This window comes from Mustelus asterias, chromosome 13 (genome assembly GCF_964213995.1).
Source record: "Mustelus asterias chromosome 13, sMusAst1.hap1.1, whole genome shotgun sequence".
In the NCBI taxonomy this organism is placed as follows: Eukaryota; Metazoa; Chordata; class Chondrichthyes; order Carcharhiniformes; family Triakidae; genus Mustelus; species Mustelus asterias.
In genome coordinates this window covers 103,422,705-103,449,431 of record NC_135813.1, presented here as the reverse complement: position 1 = coordinate 103,449,431, position 26,727 = coordinate 103,422,705, and the positions used below count along the sequence as shown (strand labels likewise).

Genomic DNA, 26,727 nt, shown 5'->3' with positions numbered 1-26,727 from the left:
AACATATTTAAAAACATGGATTATTTCCAATTGTGGGGGGGGGGCTTGGATTGTGGTGAAATCACAGCTGGCAAGCGTTAAACTGGCGCAAGATTCCAGTTCTTGTGGAACTGGGCGGGGGGCAATGGACTGAACACACTGTTGGGAGCGTTCAGGATATAAACAGGACTCCAACTCATCTGGAAGGGAGGGATCCAATGAAAAACTAAACGTCAGCGGAAGCAAGATATGAATAAGCAGGAGTCAGGAGGGCGGGTCTGAGAGAGAGTAACATACCAATGGGAGAGGGATGTAGGGGGAAAGGTTTGCTCTCCTGGGGGCTGGTGGATCTTTGATGAGACAGGTTTGAGTTTGCTCCTGGTGTGTGTGTGTATAGGTGGGGCAGAGGGAGGGGAATGTACTTCCCCAGGTAGTGGCTGAGTGTCAGGTTAGAGAGAGACTGTAGGAGGGGGTGGGATTGTTGTAAAGGAGGAAGAAAGGGAGTTAACCCGGGCTGAGGATGCAGTTGGGCTCAGCTGTAATGAAGCAGGGCGCTACCTGAGAGTGAGCAGGACTGGGACACAGGGGAAGGGAGAGAGAGAGAGAGAGATGGCGGGTCAGACTAACATCCAGTCAGCTGCCAGTAAGAGTATCCGACCCTTTAGGTCGAGTGAGGAGTATCTGTATGCAATGAAGGAGGACCTGGCAGAGTGGCTGAATGCTCTGTATGATTTGGATATCCACGTTGATATATTTATGGAGGCGCTGGAGACGGGCTGTGTCCTGTGCCAACATGCCAACAATGTGAACCAGACCGCCCTGGACTTCCAGTCTCAGTGGCCGGGGGCAGCGGGCACCATGAAGATCCCCGGCGCCGAGGTGGTGTTCAGCTCCCGGAACGTGGCGGCCGGCTCCTTCGTGGCCCGGGACAACGTGTCCAACTTCATCGGCTGGTGCCGCCGCGACCTGGGCATCCGCGACGCGCTCATGTTCGAGACGGACGACCTGGTGCTCCGCAAGAACGAGAAGAACTTCGTGCTGTGCCTGCTGGAGGTGGCCCGCCGCGGCTCCAAGTTCGGCATGTTGGCCCCCACCCTCATCCAGATGGAGGAGGAGATCGAACAGGAGATCCGAGACTCGCTGCAGGAGCCTCCCGAGCCGCAGCCCTTCCAACCCCGAGCCCAGCGGAGGCTGTGTGACTTCAAAAACCTGGACGCTATGGTGAGTGACCTGGGAGCAGATTTACCCCCTCCCCCAAGAGCTAGTCTGAGCATCCCGACAGTGCAGAAGAGGCCATTCAGCCCATCAAGTCTGTACTGACTCTCTGACAGAGTATCTTACCCAGGCCCTCTTCCCCCTCTCTATCCCTGTAACCCCACACATTTCCCATGGCCAATTCTCCTAACTTGTACATCTTGAGACGCTAAGGGGCAATTTACTATGGCCAATCCATCTAACCTGCCCATCTTGAGACACGGGCAGTGGGCACTCATGGGTATCACGGTGGTTAGCACTGTTGCCTCAAAGCGCCAGGGGCCCAGGTTCGATTCCCAGCTTGGGTCACTGTCTGTGTGGCGTCTGCACGTTCTCCCAGTGTCTGCATGGCTGGGAGGGGCCCTCACGTGGCTGCAGCCTCCAGGCGCTCTGGTTTTCGCCCACAGTCCGAAGGATGTGCTAATTAGGTGCATTGGCCATCCTAAATTCTCCCTCAGTGTTTTCGAGCAGGCGCCAGAGTGTGGCGACTAACTTACTTGCAGTGTTAATGTAAGCTTAGTTGTGACACTAATAAATAAACTTCACACTAAGGGGCAATTTACCATGGCTAATCAACTAACGTACACATCTTGGGACACTAAGGGGCAATTTAGCATGGTGAATCCACCTAACTTGCACATCCAACACCCCTTTCTGCTGGATGGGGGACTGAGTGCCTTGGTCTTTACTGTTTACCCACATTTACACTTTTTAATTGCACGCGTCTATATAACAGTGCTAATATTTCATTGTGAAATCTCTGTCTCCTTTTGAGGAGTATAAAGTGCAGCCACCTCCAATATAGGCATCGAACACAAGACTGATATTGTCCTGTGCATGAGATGCTGACATTGCCCTCTGCACTGTGCACCTCATAAACTGTGTATTTTGGACTTTGTATATCTCAAACTCCACTGTCCTGAGAATGTGCTGATAATGTCCCTGTTTAGAATGTGGATATATTTAATGCATAATTTTTAGCTTGAGCCAGTCACACATTCTAATTTCCATATATTTAAGCCCTGCAATTGTATATAATTTTATTTATGAGTAAGAGCATGTGTATTTGATTTCCACGACTGCTTGTGATAGACTACAGATCCGTGTCACTAGTATGTTGTGGCTAATCTACATGCGTGTGTGACTTTGCTCTTCCTGCAGTTATTTGTTCCTGCATAGGCACTGTGCAATATAACAGCAGAAGAGTCTAAGCAATTTCTAATCCTGGTTTCACACTGAACTGCATTTTTACACCAGAATTCCAAGCTGCAGCCACGTGAGGGCCCCTCCCAGGTGGCCATTTCTCGCTGTCCTTTAGTAAATTCCAGAGCCTGATCAGGACTTGATTTTGGAAACGTGTTGCTGCTTATTTCCTGTTGATCAGTAAATAATTTTACAACACGGAGAGGCTCTTTGGCCCACTTGTCTGTGCTAGCCATCAAGCACCTATCTATCCTAATCCCATTTGCCAGCACTTTATCTGTAGCCTTGTACGCTGTGGCATTTCAAGTGCTCATTTAAATGCTTCTTAAATGTTGTGAGGGTTCCTGCCTCTACCACCCTTTCGGGCAGTGAGTTTCAGATCCCCATCACCCTCTGGATGAAACGGCTTTTCCTCAAATCCCCTCTAAATCTCCTGCCCATTAACTTAAATTTATGCCCCTAGTTATTGACCCCTCTACTAAGGGGAAAAGTTTCCACCTATCTATGTCCCTCATAATTTTATAGACTTACATCCGGAACCGCCCCCCCCCCCCCCCCAAGCCCTCACTGCTCTAAGGAAAGCAACCCCAGCCTACTTTCAGAGCTGAACCATTCCAGCCCAGGCTACATCCTGGTGAATCACCTCTGCACCTTTCCTAGTGCAATCTCATCCTCCCTATAGTGTGGCACCCAGAACTGCATACAATACTCTTGCTGTGGCCTAACAAACATTTTATATAGTTCCATCATAACCTCCCTGCTCTTATACTCTATGCTTTGGCTAATAAAGGCAAGAATTTCATATGCCTTTCTAACCACCTTATCTACTTGTCCTGCTGCCTTCAGAAACCTATGGACATGCACCCCAAGGTCCCTCTGGCCCTCTGTACTTCCTAAGCTTCCACCATTCATTGTATATTCCCTTGCCTTGTTAGTCTCTTCCCCCCCCCCCCCCCCCCCCCCCCCCCCAAAATGTATCACCTCACGTTTTTCAGGGTTAAATTCCATTTGCCACTGTTCTGAGCAGCCCATTTATATCGTCCTGTAATCCAGAGCTTTCCTCCTCCCTATATACCATGCCACCAATTTTTGTGTCACCTGCAAACTTAATGATCTTGCCACCTCTGCATTAATGCAAAAATGGCCTTGTAATTGAAGCCCAAGCTACAGGATTAAACTGTTGCTTATTCCTACTTTTTTTGGTCAACTATTTCGTTCTAAGCATTTTCTTTGAACGTATACCACGCAGTACCAAGTTGAGAAATGCATAGGTCTGTGTTTAAAGGTAGTGACGAATCTCCGACTCCTGAAGGAAAGAACTTCCATTTTATATAGCACATTTCATAACAAAGCCCCAAAGTGCTCTACAGCCAGTGAAGTACTTTTTGAACTATAGTCACTTATGTCACTTTTTGGTGACATTCCCAAACCATCCAGATTTCACCTTTTTTCTGGTTTACATCATTTGAACTCCTTTAGGTTTTACAGCCTTGAGATTCACGCCAAAGAACTTCAGCTTGTACTATTTCCCCCCAACTTTTAAAGAAAACTGGTTATTATGCTATATCAAATGCTCCCTGGTGAACATAGAGCTATGAGGAACTCCTAGAACCTGTTAGCTACTTGACAAGGGCCCCATTCAGCACTTGTCTGATCTATTAATGACTTTTGGGGAATGGTATGGGGAATGGAAATGAAAGCACGTTTTCCTTCAGGTTGAGGTGACTTCATGATGGAGCAAAGTTTGTGTCCGAGTTAATAATCTGACACCTGGTCAAGCAGAACCATCTTATTCCAGGGTAGCAATAATGATTGACCAGCTAGCATGGCTTATTAATGAAAATTGGAAAGAGCGACCGGTCCCTCCTGGGGTTTGGGATTTCATTTGCTCAGTCCCAGAGAACCTTGACGACCAGTGCCATAACTGGTGAACCTTGTTGAGCAATGTTAAGTTTGTTAGGGCCCCATTCTGAAACGTTTACCTAGTTTCAGCTGTCTGCATGCACTTTTGTGGGGGTGGAAGGGGTGCGTGGTCAAAATAGAAAGGCTCTGTTGGTTTGGTAAGTGGAGTGTTGTGCCCGTGTAAAGAGAGAATGTGCACTCCATTGAGTGAAAACATTGCGTGAAAAATTCCTGTTGCTCTTCAATGTCATGGTGTTTTGCACATGACAAGACACATAACTGAGAAATAAATTGTGAATATGGGAAAAGTGCATGAGTAACATAAAATCAAACATCTTTTTAAGCTAAAAGAAAATAGAAATGATCAAAAAAAACCAGTCCTAAATTTTACTGACTTGCTATGACCATGAAGGACAATGTTTTTCTCTGCTGAAGAACCTGTTGAAACACGACTAAGGAATTTGAATAACCAAGAATTGCAGGTGCTTTGTCTATTCTTTTGAATATTTATTGATGGGAGTACTGGAATTTGGATACAATGGAACATGTGCCACGTTGAGAACTGACATCTCCCAAGATCGTGGCCAATGCATATGCCTGGTTTATGGTTCAGTTGTTGCATTCATTACTAAAATAACAGATTTGCTCACGTGTGAAGTTGATCTGAAAGTGCAAACCATTTTTGACAAAGTGTAGACCACAAAATAACTTGTGTGAAACTGACCTGAAAAAGTTCTGCAGTTGGAGTATTCTGGGCCCCACAATTTTTCAGAAGGCGGCACAGTGATTAGCACCGCTGTTCACAGCACCAGGGACTTTGGGTCACTGTCTGTGTGGAGTTTGCACATTCTCCCTGTGTCTGCGTGGGTTTCCTCCGGGTGCTCCGGTTTTCTCCCACAGTGCAAAGATGTGCGGGTTAGGTGGATTAGTCATGCTATATTAACTCTAGTGTCGGGGATTATCAGGGTAAATATATGGGGTTACCGGAATAGGGCCTGGGTGGGATTGTGGTCGGTGCAGACTCCATGGGCCGAATGGCCTCCTGCGCTGTAGGGATTCTATGATTCCAAACCCTCAGAGATGGTACAGAGGAGATTTAAGTAGGCTTACATTGAAATTGCAATGAAGTTACTGTGAAAATCCCCTAGTCGCCACACTTGGGCACCTGTTCAGGTACACCTGAGGGAAGATTTAGCATAGCCAATACATCTAACCAGCACATCTTTCGAACTGTGGATGGAAACCGGAGCACCCGGAGGAAACCCACACAGATAACATGCAGACTCTGCACAGACAGTGACCCAAGCCAGGAATCGAGCCCGGGTCCCTGGTGCTGTGAGGCAGCAGTGCTAACCACTGTGCCACGGTGCCGCCCTAAAACTAGAATGTTACCAAGGATGACAGATTTCACTTGCATGGAGACACGAGAACAGAAGTTCTGTTTATATAGTACCTTTATCAGGTGTGTTATCAAACAATTTCACACCAAGCCAAAAAGAAATTTGGGGCAGATGCCTAAAAGCTTGTTCAGTGAGCAGTTTTAAGTAGAATGTTAAAGAAAGAGAGAGAGGTGTGGAGAAGCGAGGGAATTCCAGAGCTTGGGTCCCAGGCAGCTAAAGGCATGACCACCAATGTTGGCATGTTTTTAAAATCAAGAAGGCAAAATATTGAGAGAGAGGGGAGGGGAAGCAGAGTTGTAGGTTTGGAAGAAGTTGCAGTGATGGGGAAGAATGAGGGCCATGGAGGAATTTGGAAACCAGGATGAGAAGTTCAAAAATGTAGGTGTTGTTTAGCTTGGAGCTAATGTTGATCAGTTAGCACAGGAGTGATAGATGAATTGGACATCGTGCAAGTTAGGACTTGGGCAGAAAAGTTTTGGATTACCTCTAAGGAGAAACTGTTTCCACTGCTGGAAAGTCAGGAACCAATTTACAATAATCCACAAGAGCCAAAGGTGCAATGTGAAGCAAGTTATCATTTGGCATACATTGAAAGGGTGATAAAAACTGATTCGGTTATAATTTTCAAAAAGGAATTGACTAAATACTTTCAGCACTCTGGGGAAAGAGATGGGGAAAGCACAAATTAAAAAGCTCCTTCAAAATGATGACACAACTCAAATTGGCCACCTCCGATGTTGTACCATTGAGTCTCTAAGAACTCTCCCAACAAAGTTGAACTCTGTGTGAAATATCTAGTTCAAGAAGATCTCAGCTTCAACTGTATGTGGTATTAATGCACCTGAACCAGTAGTCTCCTCTATCTAACCCAGGAGACTTTCTACTCCAGATCAGTACGCAGAGATTCTAACTGGAAATATGGGAGTGTAGAGATCAGTTGAGGACATGGTAGGACAACTATGATCTTCCACATGTAACTTGAACAAGTAGGGTGAGGGGTAAATGCAGCATAATGTGGATAAATGTGAGGTTATTCATTTTGATAGCAAAGCCAGGAAGGCAGATTATTACCTGAATAGTTATAGATTGAGAGAGAGGAATGTGCACCCAGGAGACCTGGGTGTTCTTGTACATCAGTCGCTGAAGGTAAGCATGCAGTTGCAGTAGGCAGTGAAAAAGGCAAATGGTATGTTGGCCTTTACAGTGGGAGGATTCGAGTACAGGAGCAGGGATGTCTTGCTGCAGATATACAAGGCCTTGTGGAGACCACACCTGGAATATTGTGTGCAGTTTTGGTCTCCTTATCTAATGAAGGGTGTTCTTGTTATGGAGGGAATGCAGCGGAGGTTTACCAGACTGAATCCTGGGATGGTGAGACTGACGTGAGGAGAGTTTGGGTCGGTTAGGATTATATTCGCTGGAGTTTAAAAGAATGGGGGGGCATCTCATTGAAACCTATCAAATTCTAGCAGGACTAGACAGGGTAGATGCAGGAAGGTAGATGAAGGATCTCCCGATGGCAGGATGAACAGTACCACGGATCATAGTCTAAGGATATGGGGTAAACCATTTAGGACAGAGATGAGGAGAAATTTCTTTACCCTGAGAGTGGTGAGCCTGTGGAGTTCTCTACCACAAAACAGTTGAAGCCAAAACATTGTTTTCAAGAAGGAATTAGAGATAGCTCTTGGGGATAAAGAGATCAAAAGGATATTGCGGGGGGGGGGGAGGGAGGGAAGAGGAGGAAGACACCAGCCATGATCATACTGAATGGCGGAGCAGGCTCGAAGGGCAGAATGGCCTATCCTGCTCCTATTTTCTATGTTTCTAACCACTTAAGTCTCACTGCTTAAGCATCAAAGGAAGGCCACTTGACTGAAGGACAAGAGGGCAGCCAGTGCCTGCGCATCATGTTCCAGTCAGTAGGAAGCACCTTCAGGAGAGCAGGAAAGAACATCGGAAGAAGGAAAATTTCAATGGATCGTAGGAAAACATTTTAGAATGTGCATCTATTACAGTGTTGACATTCATTGTACCCAATGTCTTAGTTAGAGATTTTCTCTGCTTGCAATATTAACAGTACAGAAACCTCAGTGTATAATTATGAGGTTAACCTCTGTTACGGATATGAGCTGGTAAAGTGCAACTAGAACTAGGATAGCTGTAGTTGAATTGGGTTGGCTTTGTTATTACATTTTGTTTACAAAGTTGTTTCACTGTAGGTTAGTTCCATGTTTTTTTTTAACCTTTTATTTTTGAAAGTTGAACTAACTAAAAAAGATCAAGGTTGATGAGCTTCCCAGTGTTTTGATAAGAGTGGATCAGTTTCTGTAGCGTATAGCTGTTCCGTTCCCTTTACTCCCCACCTTACTTAACATTGAACTTTCAATATCCATTTCACACTTCTTCAATTTCAAAGAAGATATATAGCACAGAGTCATAGAGATATATAGCACAGAAACAGGCCCTTTGGTCCAACCCGTCTATGCTGACCAATTTCTTAAACTGGACAATTCCCATTTACCTGCATTTGGCCCATGTCCCTCTAAACCTTTCCCAGCCATGTACCTGTCCAAATGGCTCAGTTATTAACCTTAACATAAATAACCCAGAAAAAGAAGTTGTAGGTTAAAATACAGCCCTGTTGTAACATTTTTTTTGTCTGTCCATATAGAAACATTGCTGACTCGATCTGAAGCAAATGCAAGTGATGCAGTAATAAGCACCATGTTAGATTCTAACCTGTAATGGGTCAAGTGAATGAATTTTAAAAGATATGGAGCAATTTTGCATCATTGGATGATGGACTTTCCCAGTTTCATTGTGTAGGGATCATTTTGAACAGATAATGCACCAATGGAGATCTGCCTTGCAGTTTGAGGTTGCATCAAAGTCACTTAATTCTCAGAATTTCCCAGTAATTTGCACAGAACTGCTTTCATTCCATACTAGAAACCAGGGTCGGTAAAATGATACTTCAGGTAGATTACACTGAAAAAGTTGAACAATCTAAACACTGTAGGATTTGAAATTCTTGCTTTTCGTCCTCCTGCAGAGCTGTTTCAGATATTTTTGTCTTTGGAATCTAAACATGTATGGAATAATTTCAGTTTTAAAGGTTTTGCATTAATGCACATTGTGGTGCCATTAGGCCTTGAAAGCTATCCAATGAGATCACGTCCTGACAATGGTTCCGCTCCATTTTTGGCTTCATTCCCGGTGCAGTGTAACTGCAGCTAATGCAGAGTAAAGTTTTTTTTAAAAACTTGGCTATTTTCCCCAAAGCTCCTGGATCCTAGAATGTTGAGAGATGGCACCCGGTTCGTAACATTGACTTTTAATGTTGAAATTGGATTTTCTCTTTTTTTTTTCTTCACCTTCTCACAGTGCTGATTCTTCCTAGAGTATGGTTCCATGGATGATGAACTACCATCATCTCCACCTATCCTATGAGCGATCCTGTAAACATAGAAATTAGGAGCCATTCAGCCCTTTGAATCTGCTTCACCATTCAATAACCCTAATGGCTGATTCTTTATCTCAACGCCGTACTCCCAATCTCTCCATACCTTGGTGCTTTTAGTGTCTAGAAATCTATTTCCTCCTTCAGTATATTCAGTGACTTGACCTTTACAGCCTTCTGTGGTATAGAATTCCACAAGTTCACCACCTCCTGAGTGAAGAGGTTTCTCCCTATCTCAGTCCTAAATGGCCTATCCCATATCGTGAAACTGTAACCCTTTGTTCTATGCCCCCCAATCAGGGGCAATGTCATCCCTGCATCCAATCTGTCCATCCCTGTCAGCCTCTCATTCTTCAAAATTCTAGTAACTTATAGGTCCAGTTGATCCATTCTCTCCTTGTACAACAATCCTGCCATTCCAGGAATTATTCTGGTGAACCTTTACTGCATTCCCTCCATGGCAAGTAGACTCTTGGTAAGGAGACTAAAACTGTGCACAATACTCCAGGTGTGGTCTCACCAAGGCCCTGCACAGCTGAAGTAAGATATCCTTACTCCTGTACTTGAGGCCAATGTACCATTTGCCTTCCTAACTGCTTGCCTTACCTGCATGCTTGCTTTCAGTGACTAGGACACCCAGGTCCCTTTGTGTCAACACTTCCCTATCTACCTCCATTTAAATATTCTATTTTTCCTACTGGAGTGGATAACTTCAGTCTTATCCACATTGTACTGCATCTGCCATATATTTGTACAATCACTCAACTTGTCTATATAAACCTTGATGCCTCTTAACATCCCCCTCACACTCACGCTAGTTTTGTATCATCAGCAAATTTGGAAATATTACATTTGGCTTCCTCTTTTAAATCGTTGACATCTATATTGTGAATAGCTGGGGCCCAAGCACTGATCCCTGCAGTACCTCACTAGTCACCACCGCCTGTCACTTTGACCCATTTATTCCTACTCACCGTTTCTTATCTGCTGACTATTTCTCAATCGGTGCCAGTATATTGCCCCCAATTCCATGTACTTTAATCCTGCACACTAACCTCTTATCAAAAGCTTTCTGAAAATCCAAATACACCAGATCCACTAATTCTCCCTTATTTATTCTACCAGTTATGACCTCAAACCCCAGGAGGTTTGTCAAACATGACTTCCCTTTCATAAATCCATGTTGACTTTGTCTAATCACGTTGATTTTTTTTAAGTACCTTGTTATCACATCACTTATAATGGAGTCTAGCATTTCCTCTACTTCAGATGTTAGGCTAACTGATCTATAATTCCCCATTTTCTCCCTCCCTTTTTTTTGAATAGTGCGGTTATATTTCCCACTCTCCAATCTGCCGGGTCTGTTCCATAATCTACAGAATTTTGAAAGATGACAACCATTGCATTCATTATTTCCATGGCCACCTCTTTTCATACCCTGGGATGTAGGTTATCAGACTCTAGGACTTTATCAACCTTCAATCCTATTAATTTCTCCAGCACATTTTTTTGTTTTAAACTAATACTTCAATTCCTCCTTCCCACTGGACCCTTGGTTTCCTAGCACTTCCTGAAAGTTATTCGTGACTTCCTCCGTGAAGACAGAACTAAAGTAGTTGTTCAATTGCTCTGCCATTTCCTTGTTCTCTATTATAAATTCTCCTGTTTCGGACTGTAAGGGCCTTAATACGTGTCTTCACTTCCTCACAAATGTACTCTCCTGCTGATTTGTTCCCCGCTTGAGCAATCTTTCTGTTCACCTTTTGCTGAATTCTAAACTGCTCCCATTCCTCGGGCTCCTACCAACTTTATGTGACTCTTCTATGGATCTAATACTGTCCCTAATTTCTTTGGTAAGCCATGGTTGGGCTCCTATTTTTGTGTTTTTGTGCCAGGAAGGAATGTACAACTGTTGCAATGAACACAAATATTAGCCATTGCCTATTCATCGTCATGTCTCTTAATCGTTCTCCAACCTATCGTGGCCAACTCGCCCTCATAGCTTCATAGTTTCCTTTTGTTTAGATTTAGAATCCTAATTCTAGATTGGACTACTTCACTTTGCATCCTAATGAAGAATCTATCATGTAATGGTTACTGTTCCCTAAACTACTCTGCATAAGATTATTAATCAACCCCTCCTTATTGCACTAAATCTAGGATAACCTGTTCCCTAGTTGGTTCCTTGACGTGTCTAAAAAAAAAATCTTGTACACACTCCAGTAATTCATCCGCCACAGTATTATTGCTAATTTGGTTTGCCTAGTCAATATGGAGATTAAAATTGCTTGTGATTACTGTAGCACCCTTTTGCACGCAATTGTATTTTCCCATTTAATGCCATCCCCTACCTGACCACAATTTTTTTGAAGGCCTGTAGACAACCCCCACTAGTGTTTACTGCCTTTTCTTTCTTAGCTCCACCCAGACCGATTCTACATGCAGATATTCTGAGTCATAGGGCACGACCTTACCGGCCATTCACGCCACGCTCCTGCTGTAGCGAAGCCGGAGAATTTAGCATCCAGCCAAACCTCCGTTCACTGCAGCGGGATGGGAAAATCCCGCCGGCATGATTGGTGGGAAGGTCCTGGCCAATAGCCTTTCTCACTATTGCACTGATTTCATGCTTAACTAACAACGTTGCCTCATTTCCTTTTCCTTTGTGCCTGTACTTCCTACATATCAAATACTCTTGGATATTCATTTTTCAGCATCGGTCACCCCATAGCCATGTCTCCATAATCACAATCATATTGTACCCATTTAAATCTATTTGGGCTGTTAATTAGACAGCCTTATTCCAAATGATCCATGCATTTAGACTCTCCATAATGCTGCTAGTCCTTGTTTCCACTTTTCCGTTTTTACTTTTCTATCTTTCAATGTTTGTTTCACTCTCATGTCTCCCCGCTCTGGTTTCCATCCCTTTTCTGTTGTGGTTTAAACCCTCCCCCACAGTAATAGGGAATGCCCCTTTGAGAATGTTGGTCCCAGTCCTGCTGGGGTGCAATCCCTCCAGTATCTACAAGTCCCATCTTTCCCCAGAATCAGTCCCAATGTCTCAGGAATCCAAATTCCTCCCCCTACACCATCTCTCCAGCCATGCATTCACCTGGCCTATTCTCCTATTCCTGCTCTCACTAGCACGTGGCACTGGGGTTGCTGCCTTTCGAGGTCCTGCTTTTTCATTTATTTCCTAGCTCCATAAATTCTGCTTGCTGGGCCTCATCACTCTTTTCACCTATGTGTTGGTACCAATGTGGATCATGATCTCTGACTGTTCACCCTACCTCTACAGAATGCCCTGCAGCCATTCAGTGACATCCTTGAGCCTGGCACTAAGGAGGCAATGTACCATCCTGGTATCATGACTGCGGCTGCAGAAGTGTCTATCTGTTCCCCTTGCAATAGAATCCCTGATCACTATTGCTCTCCCACTCATTCTTCTCCCCTCACTACCACCACCACCCCCCACCCCCCCACAAAATGTGGCTGAGTCACATGTGCACCATGGATTTGGTGCGTCTGCCTGAGAAACCATCTCCCCCAGCAGAATTCAAGATGTAAAATTTGTCTGAGGGCGATGGATCCAGGGGATTCCTGTATTACGTGCCCAGTGCTTTTTCTGTCAGGTATTTCCTCTTGGGAAATAAGGAAGGGTAGGTGATGGAAGTGTTAGTGAGGGATCACTTTGGGACCTGTGACCATAATTCTGTTGGTTTTAAAATAGCTATGGAGAATGATAGGTCTGGCCCAAAAGTTAATATTCTAAATTGGGGCAAGGCCAATTTTGATGGTATCAGGCAGGAACTTTCAAAAATTAATTGGGGGAGTCTGTGGGAAGGCAAAGGGACGTCTGGTAAGTGGCACGCTTTCAAGTGTGTTAACCAGGGTTCAGGTAAGCGCATTCCTCTTAGAATGAAGGGCAAGGCTGGCAGAAGTAGAGACCCCTGGATGACTCGGGATATTGAGGCCCTGGTCAAGAAGAAGAAAGAGACACATGACATGCATGGGAAACTGGGTTCAAGTGAATCCCTTGAAGAGTATAGGGGGTGTAGGAGTAGAGTTAAGAGAGAAATCAGGAGGGCAAAAAAGGACACGAGATTGTTTTGGCACATAAGGCAAAGGAGAATCCAGAGAGCTTCTACAAATACATAAAGGGCAAAAGAGTAACAAGGGAGGGAGTAGGGCCTCTTAAGGATCAACAAGGTCATCTATGTGCGGATCCACAAGAGATGGGTGAGATCCTAAATGAATATTTCTCATCAGTATTTACTGTTGCGAAAAGCATGGATGTTAGGGAACTTGGGGAAATAAATAGTGATGTCTTGAAGAGGAGGAGGTGCTGGAAATCTTAAAGCGCATCAAGGTAGATAAATCCCCGGGACCTGATGAAGTGTATCCCAGGAGATTGTGGGAGGCTAGGGAGGAAAATCCAGGTCCCCGAGCAGAGATATTTGAATCATCGATAGTCACGGGTAAGGTGCCTGAAGATTGGAGAGTGGCAAATGTTGTGCCTTTGTTTAAAAAGGGCTGGAGGGACAAGCCTGCGAACTGCAGGCCAGTGAGCCTCACATCTGTGGTGGGTAAATTGTTGGAAGGTATTTTGAGAGACAGGATCTATAGGCATTTAGAGACGCAAGGACTGATTAGGGACAGTCAGCATGGCTTTGTGAGTGGAAAATCATGTCTCTCAAATTTGATCGAGTTTTTTGAAGGGGTAACTAAGAAGGTAGATGAGGGCAGTGCAGTTGATGTTGTCTACATGGACTTTAGCAAGGCCTTTGACAAGGTACTGCATGGTAGGTTGTTGCATAAGGTTAAATCTCACTGGATCCAGGGTGAGGTATCTAAATGGATACAAAATTGGCTTCTTGACAGAAGCCAGAGGGTTGTTTTTCAAACTGGAGGCCTGTGACCAGCGGTGTGCCTCAGGGATCAGTACTGGGTCCACTGGTATTTGTCATTTTATATTAATGATTTGGATGAGAATCTAGGAGGCATGGTTAGTAAGTTTGCAGATGACACTAAGATTGGTGGCATAGTGGACAGTGAAGAAAGTTATCTCCACTTGCAACGGGATCTTAATCAATTGGGCCAGTGGGCTGACGAATGGCAGATGGAGTTTAATTTAGACAAATGTGAGGTGATGTATTTTGGTAGATTGAACCAGGGCAGGACTTACTCAGTTAATGGTGGGGGGTTGGGGAGAGTTACAGAACAGAGATCTAGGGATACAGGTTCATAGCTCCTTGAAAGTGGAGTCACAGTTGGACAGAGTGGTGAAAAAGGCATTCGGCATGCTTGGTTTCATCGGTCAGAACATTGAATACAGGAGTTGGAATGTCTTCTTGAAGTTGTACAAGACATTGGTAAGGCCACACTTGGAATACTGTGTGCAATTCTGGTCACCCTATTATAGAAAGGATATTATTAAACTAGAAAGAGTGCAGAAAAGATTTACTAGGATGCTACTGGGACTTGATGGATTGAGTTATAAGGAGAGGCTGGATAGACTGGGACTTTTTTCTCTGGAGCATAGGAGGCTGAGAGGTAACCTTATAGAGGTCTTTAAAATAATGAGGGGCACAGATCAGCTAGATAGTCAATATCTTTTCCCAAAGGTAGGGGAGTCTAAAACTCGAGGGCATAGGTTTAAGATGAGAGGGGAGAGATACATCCAGAGGGGCAATTTTTTCAGAGGGTGGTGAGCGTCTGGAACAAGCTGCCAGAGGTAGTAGTAAAGATGGGTACAATTTTGTCTTTTAAAAAGCATTTCGATAGTTACATGGATAAAATAGGTATAGACGGATATGGGCCAAATGCGGACAATTGGGATTAGCTTAGGGGTTTTAAAAAAGAAAGGGCTGCATGGACAAGTTGGGCTGAATGGCCTGTTTCCATGCTGTAAACCTCTATGACTCTATGGTAGTCACCCATTCCCTTTCTACCTGTGTACTCTCTAACTTGCTTTGTGACCAGCACCTTGTACACTGCTACCCACAAAGATCTCAGCCTTGCAGTTGCTCCACAGTGACTCCAACCACAGCTACATAGCTGAAATGTGGATTTTGAGTGGCTGTAGCTTGAGACACTTCCTGCACACATGGTCACCCTGGGCACTGAAAATGTCCCTGACTTCCCACATTGCACAGGAGGAGCATTCCGCGTGGCCATGACTTACAGTAAACTCCCTTTTACTTCCACTAGTTTAAAGAATATTATATGTATGCTATGGACCTTATTTTAAACACTACTTAATTTAAACTTGAGACCAATTTTACTTTAAAGACCAGACAGTAGAAATACTCACCAATTCCTACTTACCAAGGCTGCTTCCAATACTCATTTTTTAAAAAGTTATTGACTGTCTGTGTGGAGTTTGCACATTCTCCCCGTGTCTGCGTGGGTTTCCTCCAGATGCTCCGGTTTCCTCCCACATTCCAAAGATGTGCGGGTTAGCTGGATTGGACATGCTAAATTGCCCCTTAGCGTCAAGGGATTAGAAGGGCAAATAAGTGGGGTTACGGGGATAGGACCTGGGTGGGATGTGATCAGTGCAGACTCAATGGGCTGAATGGTCTCCTTCTGCATTGTAGGGATTCTATGATCCAGTCTAAGTTAGAGTGAACATTAGCAGGCTTTGTGATCATTTAAGGTGACGGCAGCAGATGTATATAACACACACCCTTCAGTAGGACACTGATTAATTGGGCAAGGGAATTCTGACTGATTTGCTTTGTTTATGGTCAGCCCCTCTGGTGTCCGGCTGTTGACCATAACATGTTCTATTTCTAAGGCTTGCTTTGTGTTTTCAATCAAAAAAGAATACATTTTAATAAGAGATTTTCTAATTTTATTTTAAATGATAAAAGCAATGAAATAGGCATAAGCCCATTTATTTTGATTGTTATGCTGTGATAATCTAATGAAAGTCTGGTATTTTTCCACACACACAAATGCTTTAAGAACAGTTGAAGAGGAAGAGCAATGTTGATCTATTTTTGGTGATTTTATTTCTTTCTTTCTTCTTGATGCTTAGTCTTTGCTCTTGCCAAGGCTAAATTTGAGATGCTGCCAAAAAAGCTTTTTATCCCAAGGATCAAATAAGTGCTGAGGGATTTGTTACACCGTGCAGTTTATTGTGCATCTCCTTTTGTCAGCTAAATTAACTTAAAAGTAGAAAGAGACCAGTGTGAATACATTAACATTTGGGTAACTTTTTTTTATTATTGACTACCAGCAGATTAGAGTAGAATGATAAGGTTCAACCAATTTGTAAGATGCAAGCACATCAATTTGCATGGTTAATATGATACTAATTATATTGCAGTTACTGGTATAAAATGTGATGTTTTTTATAGGAGCTGTTTGTACTGTAACTATACAGCCTCCTTACACTGATATGTGAGGGAAAAGAGAGTGCCAAGCACGTACAATCGAGTACTCCCTCTGAGCTTCTACTGGCTTCAAGAACTCAAATTTTTCACGTTAAATTGTCTGAATTTTTTAAATTATGAAGTGCCTGTTTTCAGGTTTTAAAGCTATTAAAGTGGCACATTAGTGCAACCGTTTTAAAAGTGGAAAAAGTCAACTGTGGGGGTGGCATGGTGGCATAGTGTTTAGCACTGCTACCTCACAGCGCCAGGGACCCGGGTTCAATTCCAGCCTCGGGTGACTGTGTGGAGTTTGCATATTCTCCCCGTGTCTGCGTGGGTTTCCTCTGGGTGCTTCGGTTTCCTCCCCCAGTCCAAAGATGTGCGGGTTAGCTGGATTGGACATGCTAAATTGCCCCTTAACGTCAAGGGATTAGTGGGGGAAACACATGGGATAGGGCCTGGGTGGGATGCGATCAGTGCAGACTCGATGGGCCAAATGGCCTCCTTCTGCACTGTAGGGATTCTATGATCCAATTTAATTAGACATAGACTGGACTGCGATAATACCGGATCTATCAGATGGGTAGCCCCAATACTGGCCACAGCCGCTGTGTGTGCTGGTTTCTGGTGTGCTTGCATTCATCGTTGACTGTTAAGAACCAGAAAAAGCTCTGCCTGCTCTAGACAAAATTTAAATGTTTTGAGAAAGGCGGCAAGAAAATATATATGTAAACTCTTCAGGTTATAAAGTTCACAGGAGGTCCAATGGAGCTATACCCCATGGAGTGTTGAACTGAAGCTCTCTGAGCTAGGCTAATGCATGGCGTGTAACTGCTTTGCCACTTACTCCGACCCCCTCACCTCTTCAGTTCAAAAAGTCACCCCAGAGATACTATTATGTCTCTACATAATGACACTCAAATCAGCCTGTTTAACACCGTTCTGTTTTAAACTTTTATGGGTGGAATTTTACGGCCTTGCCTGTCCTGAAATCGTAAAATCCTATCCAAGATCAATGGACCTTTCCATAGTCTGCCCGTTGCCTGCTCCGACTCCCGTGGTAGGCGGGGCAATAACATTCCAGTCTATATCCGGCAAATCCTTTGCAAGAATTACAAGTTTGAAATTAGAATTCGTAGCTGCAAATTTCGATTAAATTTGTACCTTGATGTTTGTAGGACAAGGGTCCAATTAATTTTTTTCATTGTGTTCTTCTTGCCACGTGTCCTGCTGTTAATCAGGGACCCTCTTCAAAGGGAATCATTGATCAACCTATTCATATAATTACAATGTCTTCATTATTTTAAAATGAAGAGGTGGGCTGATTATAGAGAAGGAAAAACTGCTGAAGAGTTCTTTCCTGCTACTAATAGAAAATGTGGGAAAATATACTTATCACTATCCCACCTTAAATCAATATTTAATATGTCAAGCATTTGTAATAATGGACATTCCTCTGTTATACAAATTAAACATATCAACACTGTTACTAAACACACCAAAGTTACTAAAATACTGTGCCCCAGAGTAACAAGTGGCTTTGCACCTATAGTTGCCTCCCCCTATCTTCATAAGCCCACACATTTACTATGGTTAAACCACCTAACTACACATCTTTGGACTATGGGAGGAAACCCAAGCAGACACAGGGAGAAATGTGCAAACTCCACACAGTCACCCAAGGCTAGAATCAAACCCAGGTCCCTGGCACTGGGAGGCAGCAGTGCTAACCACTGTGCCGTGGTCACTTTGAGTTTAAATTGCCCTCACTTGCATTTGTTCTGTTTCAGCAAATACTTTCAATATTAAATTGATCTCTGCAGAACCATTTCAATGTTGGAAGGAGCTCAATTTACATTTTTGGAGGCCTTCCAAATGACTCATCTGATAAATGTACGTGAGAGTTATACAAGATCAATACAGTCCCAGGTTTGGTTTGGTTTCTAATCTGTGTTAGATTAATGAAATGGTAATTAAGAAACTTGGTCTGGGTATGCCTGGACTAAGAGGGACAAAAAACAGCTTTTTCCCCCACTTCTGTTTGCGAACCAGTATTTCATGAGCATGAATGGGTGATGCCCTTCACAAGTGTACAGATGGATGTTTAATGGTCAGATTTACACGCAGAAAATAACCACTGGATGGGTGAGATAGTGGGCACTAGGTTCGGGCTGCAAAACCATATCCCAGTGTGTTGTTCAGTGCATTGTACAGTTTTACTTGGAGCTGGTGTACTTGGTCACCACCTTTGTCCCCTCAGACATGGCGTGCTTGGCCAGTTCCCTGGGCAGCAGCAGGTACTGGTGGTGTTGCGCTTGTTGTATTGGGCCAGGCAGAAAGCCGTGATACGCTCGAAGATGTCATTGACGAACGAGTTCTTAACGCTCACTGTGCCATCAAAATCAATGCAGAGAAGCGAAAATGAAAAGAGATTATAAAATCAACTAAATTTCCTTTTTATGACATTTTAAAAGGCAATAAACAGCATCTTTCAGGAGCACATCCCTGTACATTTCATCACTCGAATCAAGCATCCATGCAAGTTAATTATAATTCTCTGTGTAGCTCATCAGGAAGTTGAATACTATTTAAACATGTCATAAGAAATCAGTATTATAGCCTGCAATAAATCCAAGATTTACCTTTTACTTTTGGCAATGTGAGTCAGATGTTCCCCCCCAAAAAAAACTCTCATTTTCAGTCTGCCGTGCGTTTACTGTTCTGAATAATTTAGCCAAAGGCCTGATGGGAGCCTTTTTATTATCAATAGTGAGTGTGAAGTTCACATGATAGTGAATTTCAATGAGTTACAGCTCTGTACTAACAATGCAGTACATCCAATGAGTCTTTGGGTGTGAAATGGTGGTCAAGTACTAGGATTAATAATACTGATTGTACCACAAACAAGTCCTGATACGAGGAATAGGATTAATTGATACGGGGACAGCATATGTCAATACAGTATATGTTTTCCCAATGACCTGAAGGCTGATAACTTATTAAGTGGTCAATATGTTTAGCAGCTACATCTTGTCAATTTTATTAAGTTCTGAAAGAGATTAATGATTGAGGCTATATCAAAGGATTCCTTCAATATCTATCACTTTCGCAAATCATGGCTGGAATTTTCCGGCTGTTCACACCGGCGGGATTTTCTCAACCCGTTGCAGTGAAGCGAGATTTGGCTGAGCACTGAATTCTCCACCCTCGCTCGCAGCGGCGGGACATGAACAGCCGGAAAATTCCAGCCCATATCATTCATCTAGTAAGCCCGTAGCTCCAGTAAAGGATTAACTGGTATGATTATTGTTCAGTTGGTTTAGAAACCTTTTTCAAAACCTCACTGTGTCATTCTTATGAATATCCTTGGAACTGCCAGAGGCACAGAAGATCAAGTTGGTTGCCTGCCATTTTTTGTGGGCATGTGGCATGAAGAATGTGACCAAAATGGCACTTTAATCAAGGTTTAGTGTGGCAGGTCTTAATCTGTTATCATGCCTAATGGGCGAAAATAAAAATCTAGTTCATTCAGAAATCATGTCACAAGTTGTAGACAATTCTGAGGAAACAAACAAGCCACTCAATTCCAATAGGAACATGTGGAGCAATTTCCATCTCAAATGTCTCACCTAAAACAAGAAGGACCAATGTTGCCTGAGACCCAGAAGCGACTGGTTGTCTGCTCATTCCAATTTTCAGCCAGAAACCTACTAATTGGGATCAAATGATGTAATCAGACCTTCTGATGCCATCATATTTAAGCAATCTGCGTCCAGAATAGGAAGATCAATATTCAGCTTGAGCTGATAAGTGGCAAAGTAAAATTTGTGCCAGGCAATTACCATCTTCAAGAGAGAATGTAACCATCTCCCCTTGTTGTTCAATGGCATTGTCATCGCTAAATCCGTCACTATCAACATTCTACACATTACCATTGACCAGAAACTAAACAGTGGCAACAAGATTAGAGGCTAGGAATCCTGCAGCAAGTGACTCACCCCCTAACTCCCCAAAGCCTGTCCACCATTTAGAAGGATTTTGATGGAATATTCTCCACTTGCCTGATGTGTGCAGCTTCAACAACACTCAAGAAGTTCAACACCATCCAGGACAAAGCAACTCCCTGGATTAGTACCATATCCGGCTTCAAAATTCACTCACCACCACAGACTCACAGTGGCAACATTGTGTACCAGCAACAAAGTGCACTGCAGCAACTCACTGAGGCACCTTCAACCTTCCAAATCAGTGGCTTCCCTAATCTAGGACAAGGGCAGTAGATGCATGGGAACATCACCACCTGCAAGTTCCTCTCCAAGACGCACACCATCCTGACTTGAAACTATATCACCGTTCCTTCGCCATCGCTGGGTCAAAATCCTGCAACTTGCTCCCTAACTGTGGGTGTCCCTTCAACACATGATTTTGATTTGATTTTTTATTGTCACATGAGATGCAGTGAAAAGTATTGTCTCTTGTGCGCTACACAGACAAACATACCATTCATAGAGTACATAGGGGAGAAGGAAAGGAGAGAATGCACAATATAATATTACAGTCACTGCTCGGGTGTGGAGAAAGATCAGCTTAATATAAGGTAGGTCCATTCAAAAGTCTGATGGCCACAGGGAAGAAGGTGTTCTTGAGTCAGTTGGTACGTGATCTCCCGATGGAAGAAAGTGGTATGTCGGGGGTGGGTGGGGTCCTTGATTATGCTGGCTGCTTTTCTGGGGTAGTGGGAAGTGTAGCGGGATCACTGGATGGGAGGCTGGTTTGCATGATGAACTGGGCCATGTTCACAACCCTCTAGTTTTTTGCGGTCTTGGCTGAAGCAGGAGCCATACCAAGCTGTGATCCATCCAGTTCAAGATGGTAGCTCACCTTCACAAAGGTAATTGGGGATGGGCAGTAAGTATTGGCCCAGGCAGTGACATCTGCATCCCATGAATAGATAACTAAAAAATCTCCTGTACGCCGGTGCTGCTATTACTAATTTTTGACTTTGCCGGCAAACCACGAGAAGTGCAAGTCGGAAGGGAACCGTTTCTCATGGTATTTAAAGGGACCCTCGACTGCACCTGGGTAAAAATGCTGAGATATTTGGGAGACTGTATTACGTTGTGATTCTTGTTCATTTAGATGAATTTCACTAATGCAAGAGGAAAAAAGGAACAAATAGGAGGCAATGCTCGCCGGAATCCTCATCCCCTCAAAATGAATATAGTGACCCAGTTCAACATGCCTGCAGTTCAGAGGAGCAGTGCACAAGGAGACTGTCACAGATTTAATATCTCCGCAACTAACTGCATTGCCTACTGCAGTCCTCAACTACATTTGTCTCCAGTTCCTTTTAGGTAGCCACAGGGGAAATCTGTAATACCTGTCTGTCTGCATTATACAGATGACTGATATTGTGTTTGCCAGAGCAAACACTTTCATCAATTTTCTCAAGGACTACAGCTATCCCCTGCTTACTAGGCTTGTTGGTGAGGGTGGTTAGTTAGTGTAGTAGTAATGTCGCTGAACTAGTAATCCAGAGGTTCTGGCTAATGTCCTGGGGACACTGGTTCAAACCCCCACCATGGCAGCTGGTGGAATTTAAATTTAATTAATCTGGAATTAATGAATTTTTAAAAAATCACTGGTGAAAAAACCTATCTGGTTCGCTAATGTCCTTTAGGGAAGGAAATTTGCCATCCTTCCTTGGTCTACATGTGACTCCAGATCCACAACAATGTGATTTAATTCTTAGCTGCCCTCTGAAATGTCCTAGCAACCCACTTTGCTCTATCAAATCAAATGACTCATCCAGCATCGGTGCAAGTACTGGAAATGACAATGGGACACCCTGCCATGTCGACCCAGCAAACATCTGGGGGCTTGTGCCAAAATTTTGAGCTGTTTCATAGGCAAGCAACATCCCAACATAGTCATACTCGCAGTTCCTTTGACAGCACTTTCCAAACCTTGATCTCTACCACCTGGTAGCAGAGACAAAGTCAGCAGATATGAGAACACCACCAGGTTCCCTTCCTGACTTGGAATTATATCACTGTACCTTCACTTGTCACTGGGTCAAAAATTCTGGAACTCCCTTCCTAACAGCACTGAAGATGTACCTACACCCTGTGGACTGCAGGGGATAGCTGTGGTCCTTGGGGAGAAGAAGGCTAAGAGGAGATTTGATAGAGGTGTACAAAATTGCAAGGGGGCTGGACAGACTCGTAAAAGGATCAAGAATGAGAGGGCACAGATTTAAAGTGATTTGCAAAAGGAGCAAATGCGATGTGAGAAATACGTCTTTCACACAGCGAGATGTCCAGGTCTGGAATGCACTGCCTGGAAGTGTGGTGGAGGGCAGGTTCAATCGAGGCATTCAAAAGAACATTAGATAATTGCTTGAATAGAAGCGATGTATAGGGGTACGGGGGAAAAAGGCAGGGGGATGACACTAAGTCATAATGCTCATTCGGAGAGCTGATGCAGACCCAATGGGCCGAATGACCTCCTGTGTCATAATGATTCTGATTCTGCAAGCAAGTCGAAGGGGGTATAATTTGGGGGAGAGGCGTGGGAAATTCAACCCATGCTGCCTATGCCGGAACTTTGAAAGTTCTATCACATTAGTCCCACTCCTTTTGTCCTTTCCCTTAACCCTGCACGGATAACTTTGCTAACTGTAAACTTGACAGCAAATGTTATGGCCATTCAGAATTGTCCCTGACGTAATTTTGGCACTATCTGTGGTGGGAGGGGAAAGAAGCAGTAGAATATGCTTCATGATTGTTCCATAACCTTTTCCTCGAGATTATGGCTCTAAACTCTGGTCAGAATGTTTCAATCTTTCAAGGATGTTTTGAACATCTTTGCTGGGAAGTGACCATTACCACTTTGTGGTCTGTGGGTGGAAAGAGGTTCCTGTCGCTTTAATCTAGAACTAGTTAACCACTGGAACACAAAGATCTTTTTAATCTGCCGAACATTTGCAGTTGTTTTATTCTAGCAGATGTTGTTAGTTTTGAAAGAAATGGGTGATTTTACTTTTCAAGATCAATTTCAAGAAGGAAAAGGTTCAAAAACCAGCCTTAAATGATATTCTGGGCCGGGGGGGGGGTGTTCTTAAAAATAAGAGAATCTAAGAGAGTATTTTTTTAAACATCTGTGTGTATCTATTGTCTTCCAACTCCCACCTCCCTTCTCTCCCTAAAGATGTTGACTCATACTGGGGTCCGGTTTCACAGTAACTCTCCCAAATGCTGGCTTTGCAGTATGAATTCACTGTGACAAACCAGCTTGAAGCTTGTCTGGAAAGTAAGTCTGTCCAATGGCTGGCTGGGCACTACATTGTTCATTAAAGCTCTGAAGCAAAACGCTGCCCTTCAGCTCCAGCTGGAGTCTACGTCACATCTTCAGGCAAGAAAACTCGCTGCGGTTCAAGTCCAAACTAAAATAGATTGATCAGCTCTGCGGATTAGAAGACAGCTGACCACAGAATGGGATTAAAAGGCTTGTAAACTCGCTATTCAGGGAGGGGGGGGTGGGGGGAAATGCGACGATTCATCCCAAGCTGCGGGTGTACTGGAAATTGCACAGCAGCGCCTATTGTTCTGTTCGAGCAAAATAAAATGCCTATGATCTAACAGAATAGCCACAGTCACCAACCCATGAAATTGTATTGTATCAACATTTTGCAGTGTCTGAATGGTGAGCAAGAAAGAGCCTCCTAATCACATCAGCACTGGTCAGCCAGGACACTTAGTCTTATCAAACTGCTATCGGATTGTAGCCAATCTCTCAATTTTCAATGTTGAATCATAGAATCCCTACAGTGCAGAGAAAGGCAGCTCGGCCCATCGAGCCTGCACCAACAACAATCCCATCCAGGCCCTATCCCCGTAACCCCTATTATTTAACGCTAATCTCTCTGACACTAAGGGGCAATTTAGCATGGCCAATCCACCTAACCCACACGTCGTTGGACTGTGGGAGGAAACTGGAGCGCCCGGAGGAAACCCCCGCAAACACGGAGAATATGTAAACTCCACACACTGACCAAAGCTGGGAATTGTATCTGGGTTCCTGGTGCTGTGAGGCAGCAGTGCTAGCCACCGTGCTGCCCAATAAGACTTTACTCTGTTTGCATTAGTCATGCTGTTAGAATTATCCAACATTGATTTTTTTTTTCAGTTGCACATTTATAGCCTCTGAAAACAAATTAAGTACTGTTAAAGTCACAGCATTTTAGTTATGCTCTTCAGTACGAATAGATTTCTAAATCTTAAACCGTATTGGCAAAGTAATGAATCATCGTGACAGTGAAGAAATCATACACTGCCTTAACAACATGGTATTGTATTGCTGACACACTGTAGAAACTTCAGTGCCTCGAACATTAAACTGATAATGTATAAAATTCAATTCAATGGCTATATAGTGTAATGATATAGTATTGATACCAAAGCCATGCTAGACTCGAGTGTTGAGCATCAACTGGCTGCTGGACCCATCAAGTTTGCACTGGTCAATTTTATCTATAAGTACTCCTCCTTGCTTAAGCCAACACTGCAGTCCCTCCCCATCCTTTCATTTTTTTTTTGTCAAACTATCATTTTTTTAAGAATTTGAGTCAAATTCAACACTAAATTACCACAACTCACAATTAATCATCTCTTTTTTTTGGTGAAGATTTCTTTCTAATCTTGTTTTAATTTTTTTTTGTCGAACCGTAGCTTTGTGATCTCTTGTTACCCTCTCGTCCACCGACAGAAACGTACCTTTAAACTCTTCAACTAGGCTCACCTCTGAACCTTCAGATAGAGGCAAAATCCCTGACTTTTCCAGCCCCCTGCATCTATGTAACCACAGTATCCTTGGCAACAGCCTCGTAAATTTGCTCTAAATCTTTGCTATTATTGAGTACACAGTACCCTACTTGTATTCGCCTCCTTGCTTTTGTGTTCAATGCTTCTGGATAAAACAGAGGATTCACTTTGCGTCTTCCTAGCCTCATCTACTTGCATGACCACATTTTGCTTACTTTGTATCTGTACAAGATCATTCTGCTTGTCTATTCCTTTCATTATCACAGTTTAGATGCTTTTCCCTATTCGTGTTTTCAGAATATCAGTTTGTTTCCTACATTTGGCCATATGTGCCAATTATCCGCCCGCTGCTGCTAGTCTATCTCTTCCCCCAGCCCCCCCTACCGTATTTCTTGCTACTCCTGTAATTTTAGTGTTGAGTAAATTTCAATCATATTCCCCTCAGTAAATGAGTGCCAGTCATTTACTTAACAAATAGGGGCAGCTGTCACATGAATCCTTTTATGTAATGCTCTGTTCTATTCTGTCCTTGCTTTCTGGCATCCAACCATCTTTCTATTCATGTGGCCACATTCTCCTTTAATTCCGTGTGCCATTATCTTTTTTCTGTATGTCTGTTACTTTACTTTTTTTTTGAACATCCATATAAAATACTTGGTCTGCTTTTTGTTACTACAAAGCATTCCATCAGAGTGGCCATGCAAATATATCCTTTGGAAATCTTTGCTGATTCCCTCTTTTTTGACGGTGTGTTTGGTTATTTCATCCCACATTATACATTCCACTAGTTTTGCCAAACATTCCAAATGACCCTATGATTTCCTGGCTTAAGGAGCCACATTAGGCCCTTTCCACTCATCTGGCACAAAGAGCTTTTCAAAATTCTGCGTCTTTCCAAGGATTCCCTCAGGATCCTTGTCTATCAAGTCGTAGTGACTTGCCAACCTTAAATTTCTGTAACTTCTTTTTAAAGAGGTTACATATCTCTTTTAATAGTAACCTCACGCTCTGCAAGTTCAATATCTCTCTTTCTCTCAAGATTGAGGCATATCATATGATCAATATTTCTGCTGTTTCTTTTTCACCAATGTACAGCTTCTGCCATAACTATCCTCTTTCTCCATTGATATGTCTGTAGAAAGTCATTGCATTATTTTAATAATACATTTAAACCCTCTTAACCTTTCTGATCTCCCCTTTTATAATCGCTTTCCTAGATATTAAAATATTCATTTTCATTATCTGCCCTGCATGCGTTAAATATTACCCTGCTTTTGATTTGACCTAATTTCCCTTTTCAGTCATGATCTCCATGTTTTTCC

The 26,727-nt window shown here is 43.3% G+C and overlaps 1 protein-coding gene across 1 annotated transcript in view; it reads left to right on the top strand.

Moving 5' to 3' along the window:
• The first annotated feature begins 265 nt into the window (after positions 1 to 265).
• gas2l1 (growth arrest-specific 2 like 1) overlaps positions 266 to 26,727 on the top strand; it is a 75,073-nt gene continuing 48,611 nt past the window's right edge. Inside the window, exon 1 of the mRNA XM_078227398.1 lies at positions 266 to 1,200. Coding sequence (XP_078083524.1) covers positions 589 to 1,200 — 612 coding nt within the window. The 5' untranslated portion in view covers positions 266 to 588. The remainder of the gene's footprint in view (positions 1,201 to 26,727) is intronic.